The 13,874-nt window shown below is 36.3% G+C and overlaps 3 protein-coding genes across 3 annotated transcripts; 1 reads left to right on the top strand and 2 right to left on the bottom strand.

Annotated features, from left to right (window-relative positions):
* The first annotated feature begins 392 nt into the window (after positions 1–392).
* LOC132622326 (uncharacterized) lies at positions 393–3,490 on the top strand. Its single transcript, XM_060336915.1, has 4 exons — positions 393–816; positions 2,331–2,477; positions 2,880–2,957; positions 3,091–3,490. The coding sequence occupies exons 1-4, from the start codon at positions 445–447 to the stop codon at positions 3,304–3,306; spliced, it is 813 nt and encodes a 270-aa protein (XP_060192898.1). The 5' UTR covers positions 393–444; the 3' UTR covers positions 3,307–3,490.
* A 1,279-nt stretch (positions 3,491–4,769) lies between these two features.
* Positions 4,770–5,561, bottom strand: LOC132624482 (secreted RxLR effector protein 161-like). The gene has a single exon (XM_060339255.1). It carries the CDS (start codon positions 5,559–5,561, stop codon positions 4,770–4,772), a length of 792 nt encoding a protein of 263 aa, XP_060195238.1.
* Positions 5,562–10,792: 5,231 nt separating this feature from the next.
* On the bottom strand, positions 10,793–12,369 carry LOC132624481 (putative late blight resistance protein homolog R1B-16). The gene is made up of 3 exons (XM_060339254.1): positions 12,365–12,369; positions 11,901–12,215; positions 10,793–11,596 (listed from the first exon to the last, which is right to left on the bottom strand). Exons 1-3 carry the CDS (start codon positions 12,367–12,369, stop codon positions 11,437–11,439), a joined length of 480 nt encoding a protein of 159 aa, XP_060195237.1. The 3' UTR covers positions 10,793–11,436.
* Between the last annotated feature and the right edge of the window lie 1,505 nt (positions 12,370–13,874).

Below are 13,874 nucleotides of genomic sequence, written 5' to 3'. Positions count from 1 at the left end.
CATTTAACACTCCTAGGCCGAGATAGGAGTTTTGTCAAGGAGATTCAAGAGATAAACAATCTCTCGTGTTAAGGGAATTCGACATACAACAATTTACACATATGAACAATTCTTTTAAAACATATATACACTATAATTCTCCGATTAGATTTGGATAAACGAATTCCCATAATTTTTACACTTGGTACTTCCATAAAGAAACAGACACGACCATCCAAAGGATTGATCCCTTGAGACCTATGAACCTTTCAAAAAAAAATAAGGCATCCAATAATTTTCTTGGCAATCAAGTGAAGAACAAACATTTGCGCAAGACATCAAAGATGCTAAAGAAAAAGAATCCCAATATACATAGTACTTTTTCTTTTCCCTATAAGTATCACATAAATAATCATAAAAAAAAAAAAAAAAAAAAAAGTAGAAGCTCTTGGCTCAACAGAAATTATGGAAAATATGATAAGGAGCTTCAAACATAAAATAGCAGATTTTATTGAATTAGTGAAAACAAAGGCAATTGAAGTCGTAGTTCAACACGATGAACGTCTGCTAATAACAGTTTTAACGTTGTTTTTTGCTTCGTATCTGATTGTTGTTTTTTCACGTCATTTATGTGAGAAAAGGAAGAATAGAAAATTCAAAAGAGTATTAATGAGGTCATTGTCAATAGGAGTTCTGCATGGAGGTGAATTAGCTCTACAAAGGTTAGTTGATTACCATGATGCCAAGACTAAGTTTCTATCATTGGATGTTCCTAAGACAGAGGCAGAGTTCGATGCTCTACTCAATGAGGACCATCCTCATTTCAAGGAACTACAAGTAAGCCATACGCCAAATAATCTCAATTATGTAGCCTGTTTGGATGGGCTTATGCCTATAAGCTGAAAACAGCTTATAAGCTAAAAAAAAATAAGTTGGGGTAGTCTAACTTTTTTTTTTTTGGCTTATAAGCTGTTTTCAGCTTATAAGTTGTTTTAGATAAGCTAAGTCAAATGGACTTAATTATTTTTTTGAGCTTATTTTAAGCACAAAATGACTTTAAGCTGGCAAGCCAAACACTTAAAAAAACTGAAAACAGCTTATAAGCAATTTATAAGCCAATCCAAACGGGCTCATGATGTCTTTAATTTGTCACTACTTTTAAGTTGGGAAAAGAGTCAAAATTGTCATGTCACTCTGAAGGGAAAAAGAGTTAAATTTTACTATTTGAAATTGAGCAACTTTGTGGGCCATCGTTTGAACTCTTAGGGTGCTTGGTATGAAAGGAAAATGTTTTTTTCTAAAAAAAAGTGAGTTTCTTACTTATTTTTTATTATTTGGTAAGTAACCAAATTAAGAAATATTTTTCCAAGAACAATTATATGTGGCCTAGCAAAACAATATGGGGGTGGGGAGTGGGGGTTGAGGGGTGGCGGATGGTGGAATGGTCAAGGTTTGGGGTTGGGGGCGTTGGATGGGTGGGGAGGAGACAATGAATTTAAAATGTCATGTAAGGAACTTGTTTTCCCTACTTCCAATTGGGAAGTCATTTTTAAGGAGCTTTTTTCCTAGAGAAAATATTTTTCAAAACATTTTGATCAATCAAACATGAAAATTTTACAAAACACACCCTCAGTATAATATTTCCAATCCTTATATTAAGGGAAAAAGAATCGGTTTTGCCTTTATACTATTTAGAATTGAGTAACTTAGTCCTCTATTAGACTTTAAATCTAATGTTACCCCACCTAGAAGCGAATCCAAAATTTAAATTTTATGCGTTTTAGTTCGAGATCTGCCACAATTAATTTGGTTTACCGACCTCAAAATTAATTATTTGTACTTAGTTAGTAAATTATTAATAGATATAAAGCGTACGAGCCAAAGTTTCTAGGTTCATCCGAACCTATACTTGAACCTCTACATCTTCCGATGACCTCACGGTTAGGAGAAAATCTTGTTTGCCTCGACCGATAAAGGAACTTCCTGAGGGAGATTTCAAACCATAATCACAAGTTGAGAGGTAAAATTAGGAAAAAATTTCTCGAAAAAATTGAATACGTGAATTTCAACCATTTGAGCTCGTCGCTGAAGCGTTAAATGTGCTTCTATTTAGCGAATCGAGTTTGACTAAGACAAAGCATAATCAAAAGGAGCTCTAAAATAATGTGATCTTCTTATTCGTTCTGGTTTCGAGCTCGATAGTGGAAATAAAGAAGTTACAAGTCCTTTAGTTTTGGGGATTTTGAGTCCTTTTTCTTTTGTTTCTACTGCAAATTAGTTTGTCATTTCTTTTTTGAAAAAGAAAGATCTAAAATTTTAAGCACTGTGCAATTGTTTTTATTGTTAATTAGAGGTGTATTGCAAAGATGGAAATGTGTGGAAAAGAAATCAATGCAGTGACGAAGCTGGAGAGTGCAATAAGAGAAGCTCGGTCAAAGGGAAAACTACATGAAGCTTATGAGTTTGAGATGTTACTTGTAGAAACACTCATTTACCAGGTTTTTTTAATTTTCTTCATGACTTATATTTATTAATATTGATGAACATAAAGTGATTAGTACTTTTTCAACTCCTTTTAAGTAATTTGTTCTCCTTTGTTAATGTTAGATAATGAGACAGTGGACATGGGAAATGTTTTCTAGCTAATTCCATCCATATCAATTTATGTGACGATATTTTATTTGACATGAAGTTAAATAAGAACAAAAGATAGGAAAAGAAACTTATGTAGTTATGATTTTTTTTTTTTGGGTAAAATGAAATATTTGAAGGTAAATGATTTTCAAGCATAAGAAAAAAAAAAAAAGATTGTCGCGTCAAATGAAATAAATGAATAGTAAAATTGATTACTTCCGATCTTATTGCATGGTACCAACTTGGTTGTCCTATTATTTCTCTAGGGAGAATTCAAAAAGGCGCAAAATCACAAATGCTTAAAGGATGAATATATTACTGATGCAAGGCGGCCATTTTACAAGGTACGATACTGCTTTGCTTTATTGACCCGTCCATTTTTAATTTTTATATTTTGTCCTTCACTCCTACCATAAACAAGCAATTTTCATCTGGCGTGTGACAAAATAATCATATTTTTTAAATTACTTTTTGCAGGCTATAATAAACCTCTCACTTCCAAGGTCCACTGAAGATCCTGAAAAATGCTGGAAAGAGTTCAAACAAATTAGAAAAAGTCTGAAAAGACCGGGCATAAAAGATGCACAACTTCTTGATATCTACACAGATTTCGAGAAATTCAAGAGCGGTGTCATATCTCTCAATGAAGATATCCAGGAGGTTAAAAGGAAGGCCCAAAAAATAAAGAAATGATTCTCCTATTCCTAATCAGTTACGCCTAGCTCATGATAAAGCATTTGTGTTCTCCTTTTATTTTATTTTTTATCTTTCAGTTTGATATACCATAATGTTCATGAACTACTATATATGTATATGTTTATGCTATTATTATCAGGAATATTGTGAAGAAATACAAGTAATTAAAACCTTCATTCAACTCCGTCTACTCTTTTCCTCTTTTCTCGTGGAGAGAGATATGCAGTGGTACTGGTATGGTAGCATGCTTCTGTTAGTTTCAACAAGTAATATGACTACAATAATCACATAGATTAAGAACACCTATAAAGTAATATAATACGCGAAAAGAAGGTGCGTACCTTTGTCCGCCATAGCAACGCAAAATTGAAGACGAACTAGGCTGAGTCTTCCTCTCCTTAAGCTTACAACGGCTGACACTTTTATGGGAATACGTTTTTGGGTTAAGCTAGGAGAGGGGACTTAGCCTCATATTTATAGGCTTAAAAGCCTTAACCTAGTGGGCCTCCCCATTACAGGCTCACCAGTCTACAACAGGCCTACACTATTGCCAGACCACACCTATTGCATGAAACGACAAGGGCCCGTCATGGAATCCACATAAATAAACGACCTCTATCTTATCCACCAACTATTAACATTCAGCCAGTTTTGCCAAAACGTAATAATAAGTTAATGTTAAGTCCACATAAACTAAATAATTCTAACATTCTCCCACTTGGCCAACATTAACTTAATTAAAGAAAATTGGATTTTTTTTTTTATAAAAAATGACTCTCGGGCTGAATAGACAGTGTCCATAAACATATAGTGGTGGAACGTCGTTTCCATCATGGTCTAGTCAAACAAAACTATCAATGCCGAAATGCAGCAGTACTTGCATCACTCGATGACACAAGACCAATCCACAATCACTAACAATGAAGTTCTGCAGACACAAACCCAAAGGTGTGGTAGTGTAGCAAGAAATAGCCAACATGGACTCCAAATCAAGGCTATTTCATTGTCAGTCATTCAAACGATTTTTCATATCATGTACGCTTTAAATCAACATGCGCACCATTAAAAAACCGTCACCGCGATTTTCTGTTACAACATGTGAGCACTAAAACAACATGTGCTCCACCAGAAAATCTTAATTTTCAAGGCTCAAAATGTGCAACATATTATATCGTGCAACAGCCAAGAAAACTCACAAAGCATGAATGATATACTATGTATGTCTCCAAGAAGATCCAACAAAACAACAACATGATCTTATCAACATGAGGCATAACCAACACATAAGACAAATTAAGATAATAAATCAACATTAAAATGAGCATAATAATCAACAATATAAATGATAACAAAATCCACCATAGCATAGATGTCTCAAAAAGATAATATCATCATAAGCCCCGGAAAAATAGGGTAGAGAGTCTAATAAGGAATAAAAATAACAATATTGAATACTCCCACTAACCTAACAAATCAAATGACTCAACAACGCCCATGTTATCCACATGCTGCTTAAAAACTACGGGTCTCAATCCCTTGGTTAGTGGATCAGCAAGCATCAAATCAGTAGATATATGTTCAATCACAATATCCTTCCCTTTAACCATATCTCGTACAACCAGATATTTTATTTCCATGTGCTTAGAAACTGAAGATGATTTGTTATTCTTCGAGTAAAACACAGCTGCCCTGTTGTCACAATAAATCTTTAAGGGTCTAGAGATGGAATCAACTATCACAAGTCCTGAAATAAAAATTTTAAGCCAGCTGGCTTGCGTAGCTGCTCCATAACAAGCTACAAACTCTGCTTGCACAGTCGAAGATGCTGTAAGGGTTTGCTTCACACTCTTCCAAGATATTGCACCTCCTGCTAACATGAAGATAAAACCAGAAGTAGACCTTAAATCGTCAGGGCATCCACCATAGTCTGAGTCTGAGTAACCAATCACCTCAAGATCATCAACCTTTTTGTACACTAACATATAGTCTCTTGTCTTCTTCAAATACCTCATTACTTTCTTAGTAGCAACGCAATGGCTTCTCCCTGGATTAGACTGATAACGCCCAAGAGCATTGACAATGAAGGCAATATTAGGACGAGTGCAAACCTGTGCATACATAAGGCTCCCAACAACACTTAAATAAGGCACATCTTTCATATACTCTTTCTCTAGATCATTTTTGGGGCATAAGTCTAGACTTAATTTGTCATCTTTTACAACAGGGACATCTCCAGTCTTACAGTTTTCCATATGAAATTTGCTCAAAATACGATCAATATAGGCCTTTTGTGAAAGTCCCAATAACTTACGTGACCTATCTCGCCGAATTTCAATACCCAGAACAAAAGATGCCTCTCCCAGGTCTTTCAAATACTTTATTCAATGACTGCTTTGTTTCATGAAGCAGTCCTAAATTATTACTTGCAAGTAAAATATCATCAACATAAAGAGTGAGAATGATGAACTTACTCCCACTGATCTTGAGGTAGATGCAATGATCAATCTTGTTTTCCACAAAGCCCATAGAAGTGACAATTTCCTCGAACTTCAAATACCACTGCCGAGAAGCTTGCTTCAGTCCATAAATAGACTTCTTCAACTTACACACTAGATGCTCATCACCTAAAAGAATCCTTAGATGACACAGGTGAAAAGGTTTCATTGTAATCAACCCTTTCTCGCTGTGTAAACCCCTTAGCAACCAATCTTGCCTTAAAGCGTTCAATATTTCCTTTTGAATCCTTCTTGGTCTTAAAGACCCATTTGCAACCGACAACCTTATGACCTTTAGGGAGTTCAGCAAGCTCCCACACTTCATTCTTACTCATGGAGTTCATCTCTTCAGTCATAGCATCAAACCACATCTTTGATTGAGCACATGATACTGCATCAGAATACGTCACGGGATCCACAACATCACCTTCAGCAAGGTATGCCAAATAGTCATCAGGTAGTGCTGATCTTCTAGGCCTACTTGATCTCCTCAAATTTTGAACTTCTTGTTCAACAATAGCAGGTGCCTGAACAACTTGTTCAATAACAGCAGGTGCCTGAACTTCTGCGGGTATAGGATCCTCAGCTTGCACAGGCATAGATTCATTATGCTCAATGTGTGCAGGTGCAGACATAAAAGTTTCTGTGGCAATGGGGAGAGCGATTCTCATAGCTTCAACATTCTCAGCAGGCTCATTAGCAACATTCTGCAAGCAATCCTTATCTACAACATCAAATTCAAGAAATTTTGCATTTTGTGATTCAACTATTCTTGTTCCCCTTGTGGGACAATAGAACCTGTATCCCTTAGAATGAGCTGGGTAACCAATGAAAAAACAACGCGAGGTTCTAGGTTCAGTTTTCTTCTCAGAAGGGTTATAAATTCGCACCTCAGCAGGGCAACCCCAAACTCGAAAATGGTTTAGGCTAGGTTTTCTATTTGTCCACAACTCAAAAGGTGTTTTAGGAACTGACTTGGAAGGAACACGGTTAAGAATGTACACGGCTGTTTTAATGGCTTTACCCCATAGGAAACCAGGTAAGTTAGATCTACTCATCATACTTCTCATCATGTCTTTTAAAGTACGGTTTCGCCTTTCAGCTACACCATTTTGTTCAGGACTACCAGGCATGGTATACTGAGTAACTATGCCACAATCTTGCAGATATTTGGCAAAGGGTCCCATATTTTGCCCAGCCTCGGTGTGTCTACCATAGTACTCACCCCCACGATCAGACCTCACTATTTTAATGACCTTTCCCAGTTGTTTCTCTACTTCAGTTTTAAATACTTTGAATTTTTCAAGAGAATCAGATTTTTCTTTAATAAGAAAGACATAACCATACCGAGAAAAATCATCAATGAAGGTGATGAAATAGCTAGAACCACAGATTGTTGTAGAATATGGACCACTTATGTCCGTGTGAATAATTTCCAGCAAATCAGAACTATGAGTAGCACCCTTTTTTCTTGTTTTAGTCAACTTTCCTCTAATACAATCAATACATGTTCCTATGTCCCCGAAATTAAGAGAAGGTAAAATATTGGACTTGACTAATCTATCAACTCTGTCTTTAGAGATGTGACCCAGACGCCTATGCCACAACATACCTGACTTTTCATTTAAAAAAGAACGTTTAGATCCAACAATCTCAGAATTAAAAGAGTTGTATTCAACATCAGAAGCCAAGGAAATTTTAAATAAACCATCAGATAACATTCCATGACCAACAACTTCAGAGTTCAGAAGCAAATTAACTTTTCCATTGAGAGAACTAAAACCAAAACCAACTCTATCTAAAAGAGGAAGAGAAATCAAATTCCGTCTGAAAGACGGTACATAAAAAGTGTTTTCCAGAACAAGTTTAAAACCAGTTTCTAAGTGTAAAAGTATTGTTCCTATGAACTCTACTTCAACTTGGACATCTGGGGCGACTCTAGTTTTTTACTCTGTTTCCTTTGGCTTCCTTTTGTTTGTGAACCCATGCAAGGAAATGGCAACATGGGCAGTAGCCGCATTGTCAAACCACCAAGAATTAATGGGGACATCTACTAAGTGTGACTCAAAACAAACAAGAGCAAGATGATTACCTTCTTTTGACTCTTTCTTTTTTATCCAGGCATGGAATTTGACACAATCTCTTTGCTTGTGACCAGGTTTCTTACAAAAAAAGCAATTATTATTTTTCTTAAAAATTGCGTTATTAACCCCAGGATATTCGGTCTGATCTTTACCGTGTCTTTTGGTGTCCTGACCCTTCTTAAAAGTATGATTATTAGATCTTTGAAACTTCCTAGGCCCCTTATTAGAGCTAGCTTTGGAATCATGGGAAACAAACAAGGCTATCTGACCCTTCTCTCTTCTAATTTTCTCCTCTTCAACAACACATTTAGAGATAAGGTCATTGATTGACCAAGCTTCATTTTGAGTATTATAGGCAGTTTTCATTTGGCTAAACTCAGCAGGTAAGGAGTTAAGTGCAGAGTGAACAATATAAGGATCAGGAAGAGTTATGTCAAGACCTTTCAGTTTCGACTGGATGTGGACCATCTTAAGTATATGATCTCTAACCCCCCCAGAATTGTCATACTTTATCCCCGCGAGTTTACTCATTAGATCTCCGGTCTCAGCCTTATTGGATACAAGGTACCTTTCTTCAACTTGGGCAATAAATTTCTTAGCATTGGTGGTTTCAGGCAAGCCACTCTTGAGGTGCTCAACAATTGATCTCTTAAAGGCAATGATGCATAGCCTATTAGATCTCTCCCACCTGGCATAATGTTCCTTTTGAGCAGCAGTGCTAGAGTCAGTAAGAGCTGGTGGCTCATTTTCACGCAAAGCCTGATCTATGTCAGCCATGCCTAAAGCAAATTCAAGATCTTCCTTCCATCTCTTAAAGTTAGAGCCCGACAGGACCACAACTTCAGTACTATTGTTGTTCATAGAAATCGTAACTGTACACAACACAACATGAATGAGTTTATTAGAATAGCTAGGCATAAGGTCAATAATTTATCACAACGATGAGTCCCGCAGCATCAACAAGTAGCCCCCCTTTGGGCAGGGCAAGAAAATATTTCAATATTAGAAACCTATCCCCTTTGGGCAGACAAATTCACTAAATTAAAATATTTTCACATAATGGGCCTCATCACTACACCAAATTAAAACACACAATAAACCCCCTTTGGGCAGGCCATTGTATATTCTAATTCAGTGGTATCCCTCAAAATGGAGTGAACAAGTCTCATAAATTGAAGCAAATAGGGCACTTTGGTGTACACTACTTACCTCAATTCATAAAACAAATTCAATCTCAGGGATTACCAATGTCATTGCTTAATACGTACAACACAACATGTATGCACACAATTAAATATGTTATGAATTAGTATTAATTACTTTCTGTGAGTGAAACCAAATTCACGTAGGAAAACTATTAAGCATCGGTCTGGTTTCATAAACAGTAGATTCTCATTGTCCGCCATTTAAGACACCAAACTATCAAAGTACAATAAGAAGAATCAAATCCAAGCAAACAACCGACACTTTCTTTCAAATGGTTCTACTAGTTATTAATTTCTAAACTTTTTGCATCACAGTATTTGTAAATACCCATTCACCATCACAATTAAAATGACTTTTGCTTTGTGGAAAGCTTCTAACTAGGCTCTGTTTATAAACTTTATCGAAAGGAATTTAAAACTTTTCTTTGACACTTTCTTAAAATCAACGCAGCGGAAAAAATACGAACTGAGGCAGTGGCAATACCAAACTAATTCTTTTATCTTTAGGAATTGTGGGAAACTTAATCAAATTTACAAATAAAGTTTTAACACAAAGGACAATGATAAAAGATGAAACCCAATATGATCTTAAAACCATCAAAATATTAATATACTATAAAATATCAGAATCCCTATCAAAACGACAAAAATTATTCGGTAACCTTCTGTTTCTAAGCCTCATATAATACCGATTAAAGAACACATGTGACAAGAGGGATTAAAGGGTCCCGGACGAAATCAAAGCGATGTTTAGACAGCTTTAGGATTGATTCATTGAATTTTAAATCGATAAAACATATTCGTTGCACAAAAATTAGAAACAGAGTCTAATAATCGCTTCACACGAAAATTATTCTAGGGTTTAGGAGGCTGATTCAACCGCGATTCAGATTGCGATAAACTAGTGTATTAATCTATTCATTAATAGGGTTCTAGATCTATGTAATATGGCTCTGATGCCAATGTTAGTTTCAACAAGTAACATGACTACAATAATCACATAGATTAAGAACACCTATAAAGTAATATAATACGCGAAAAGAAGATGCGTACCTTTGTCCGCCATAGCAACGCAAAATTGAAGACGAACTAGGCTGAGTCTTCCTCTCCTTAAGCTTACAACGGCTGGCACTTTTATGGGAATACGTTTTTGGGTTAAGCTAGGAGAGGGGACCTAGCCTCATATTTATAGGCTTAAAAGCCTTAACCTAGTGGACCTCCCCATTACAGGCTCACAAGTCTACAACAGGCCTACACTATTGCCAGACCACACCTATTGCATGAAACGACAAGGGCCCGTCATGGAATCCACATAAATAAACGACCTCTATCTTATCCACCAACTATTAACATTCAGCCCGTTTTGCCAAAACGTAATAATAAGTTAATGTTAAGTCCACATAAACTAAATAATTCTAACAGCTTCTACTTAGTAGCACATGGTTAATCTTTGACTACGTTGTGTATATAGACCTGTGGAAATTAAACCACACTAATTTTTCCCTCATTTGCTGGTTAGTTTTACCACTACATACTCTATGATCAGGGGAAAAACTACAGCTGGCGAAGGATAGCAAATTACATGCAGGAAATTATATTGTGTATATAGGTTAAGTTTTATATTTTGAACACCCTTAGTGAATTTTCTAACTTTGCCACTGTACATGCATGGACGGATTTAGAGGGTAGGGAGGTTGTATAATGCACCAATTGCTGAAATTTCATCCCATGATATGCAACAGCTAGATAGAGTTAGCTCTTTTATGCTTTCAAGGAAGAACATGTTAATTCCACTCATTGCAAAATCGCCACAGCGATAGATACTTAGTGTTTCTAAATATATAAAACACTTGAGAGATCTGAACAAAGAGCCACATTGCTCCAAAATTATAAGTTCAAGTTGGACTAAGTTTGGTGCTCTGTTGCACATTTCACATAGATCATCATCATTTACTATGACTACTTTCGAAAAGCTTTCTAATTTCTCTAACTTGAAAATGACTTCCTTTACAGTCTCAACACCGTTGAAATGTATCATTGCTTCACTTGTATTCATGTGTTTTAAGTTTATCATGTCCCATATAGACCCCGGAAGAGTTAAGATACCACTTCTTGGGGTCGCGACTAATGTTTCCAGGTTTGTAAGTTTCGATATGGCTGGTGGAATTTCACTAAAATTACCGAAAATTAACAAGTACCTCAAGTGAATCAAGGATGTTATGTCCTCGAGAGCTGAAGCATCAATCACAACGTTCTCCAAGTCCAGTACTGTAAGTGATGATCTGAACAAATTTGAACTGAATGCTCCACTTGCTGTGATGCATTTGCTCATTTCACCGTCAGTTAAATGGTAAAATTCGTTAATGTTTGGGCATATAACCTCAGAGTATTGGTGCGTTGGGTTGGATGAAGCCACTTGATAAAGTGCTGCATTTTAGAGTAAACTAGGAACCTTTGTACATCACTCGCTGAATTAGAAATAGCAAGATCAAAAGCATGAGATCTGGAAGAAAAAGAAGAACAATGAGAAACTGAACATTATAACAGGACAAGAAAGAGAATTATTTGTGTTGTAGAAGTCTGTCACAATTCCATCACAAATTTGACAATTGAAATTTTTTGTAATGGACGAATAAAAGCATCAAAAACTGATGAATTCTCTCATAAAACTGTAAAATAAAATCAGTCACAATTTTCTGATGGACCGGTCTGTCATAAATATTCCGTCACAAATCTATCTTTTTTCTTGCAGAATACCTAATATAAAAGCAATTCCAAAAAAATAAAAGGCACTTCTTAGTTCTTACCGATCAACTTTCAGCAAAAAATTTTCTTCTTTAGCTTTATTCAAGCAAAATTCTTGTACCAAATCATGAAGACGAACTGCTTTTATGTCACCAAGTGGAAATCTTTGTGCGACCATGACAAGATTACTTGTAATAAGATCAATCAAATAGTCCACCGCGACAATCTCTGCAATCTTCACCTCATTACTCTGTACAAAACCTTCAGCAACCCATAATCTTATCAACTTCTTAACTGAAACTTCCTCATCCTCAAGAAACAAACCAAAGTAAAGAAAGCATTGCTTTAAACAATGTGGTAAATGTGGGGTCCAGTCCCTATCCCATATTTTAAGAAAGGAAGATTTTCTTCCTTTGACAAAATCACTATGACCAGCCCCATTATTTGAATTTGGCACCGGCCAAATTAAATGCAAGGTTGAATAATTGGCACAGGCCAATTAATGCCAAGAGGAAAAATTGCACACTCCATCCCTATAAATAGGGAGCTCTCTTTCAGTTTATAGACACACCAAAATCTCAGACAATACATCTGAGTGAGAGCAAAGTGAGGTATACCATAGACTGTGTAAGAAAATAGTCTGTGAAGAAAAATCAAGTGTGAGTGATATTGTAGTGAGGTGGGAAAAATCAAAAAAATGTTTTTATTTTTGGGTGTGTAGTGGTCTTTGGAGTATTTATACTCGTGACTACACAGTGTAAAATTCCTTACTATAGTGATATCAGCTGCTCCTATTGGCCGTGGTTTTTCCCTCATTCAGAAGGGTTTTCACGTAAAATCTTGGTGTCATTATTGCTGCATTTTATTCTTGCTGATTTAACCATAAGTTAGTGTTCAGCGTTTATCACTAATACCGTGAATATTATTTTTGCAGGTCTATTTTATTCCCATCAAGTGGTATCAGAGCCAAGGTTCTGTCTGGGTATGCTCTGTGGTTGCAGCACAGTCTGAACTTCCACATCAGAAAAGAATTACTTTGGTCTTCGAATAAATAGTATTTGTATTTGTGATAAACGATGGAAGCCAACACTAGTAGAATGGTTACTTTGAGTGACGTAAATTATGTCATTTGGAAGGGCAAAATGGAAGATTTGCTCTATGTCAAGAATTTTCATCAACCTGTCTTTGCCACTAAAAAGCCTGATAATAAATCAGATGAAGAGTGGAATTTGTTGCATCGGCAGGTTTGCGGCTTTATTAGATAGTGGGTTGACGACAATGTGTTGAACCATATTTCTGGGGAGACATATGCTCGGATCCTACGGGAGCACCTTGAAAGTTTGTATGCTCGAAAAACTGGTAACAACAAGATGTTTTTGATAAAGAAAATGCTGGGTTTAAAATACCACGATGGTTCCGCAATGACAGATCATCTGAATATATTTTCAGGGAATCATGAACCAGTTATCTGCTATGGGCATTAATTTTGATGAAGAAATTCAAGGCTTGTTTCTACTTGGTTCCCTACCAGATTCTTGGGAAATTATTAGAACTTCATTATCAAATTCTGCTCCGGATGGTATGATCTCTATGGATCTTGGCAAGAGCAGTCTTTTAAATGAAGAGATGAGAAGAAAATCTCAAGGTTCCTTCTCATCAGATGTCTTGGTGACTGACACTAGGGGGAGAGGCAAGAATCGTGGTTCTCAAAATAGAGAACATCATAGAAGCAAATCCAGAAGCAGACTTAAAGATATTGAGTGCTATCATTGCGGGAAAAAATGGCACACAAAGAAGTTCTGCCGGATTTTGAAAAAAGAGAATAGAGATAAAGAGGAAAAGAAAGAAGATGGCAATTGTGTTGCCGCTGTCACTACAGAAGATCTTGTTACTGTCCTTGATGCGGATCTGATAAATATTGCTTGTGATGAGTCAAGCTGGGTTGTGGACAGTGGTGCCGCATCTCATGTGACATCAAGGAAGGAATTTTTCTCATCCTATACTCCGGGTGACATTGGAACTTTGAGTATGGGTAA

This window comes from Lycium barbarum, chromosome 12 (genome assembly GCF_019175385.1).
Source record: "Lycium barbarum isolate Lr01 chromosome 12, ASM1917538v2, whole genome shotgun sequence".
Lineage (NCBI taxonomy): Eukaryota > Viridiplantae > Streptophyta > Magnoliopsida > Solanales > Solanaceae > Lycium > Lycium barbarum.
The sequence above is the reverse complement of the archived record's forward strand: the minus strand, read 5'-3'. Positions and strand labels throughout refer to the sequence as shown.

What these genes read in the sequence shown, in the direction of transcription:
- LOC132622326 (XM_060336915.1), top strand. Translation starts at nt 445, where the DNA reads ATGGAAAATATGATAAGGAGCTTCAAACATAAAATAGCAGATTTTATT. An exon ending in CTCATTTCAAGGAACTACAA is followed by an intron (nt 817 to 2,330) that starts GTAAGCCATACG and finishes ATTGTTAATTAG; the next exon opens with AGGTGTATTGCAAAGATGGA. An exon ending in TAGAAACACTCATTTACCAG is followed by an intron (nt 2,478 to 2,879) that starts GTTTTTTTAATT and finishes TTATTTCTCTAG; the next exon opens with GGAGAATTCAAAAAGGCGCA.
- LOC132624482 (XM_060339255.1), bottom strand. Translation starts at nt 5,561, where the DNA reads ATGGAAAACTGTAAGACTGGAGATGTCCCTGTTGTAAAAGATGACAAA.
- LOC132624481 (XM_060339254.1), bottom strand. An exon ending in TTTTTGCTGAAAGTTGATCG is followed by an intron (nt 11,597 to 11,900) that starts GTAAGAACTAAG and finishes TTTTTCTTCCAG; the next exon opens with ATCTCATGCTTTTGATCTTG.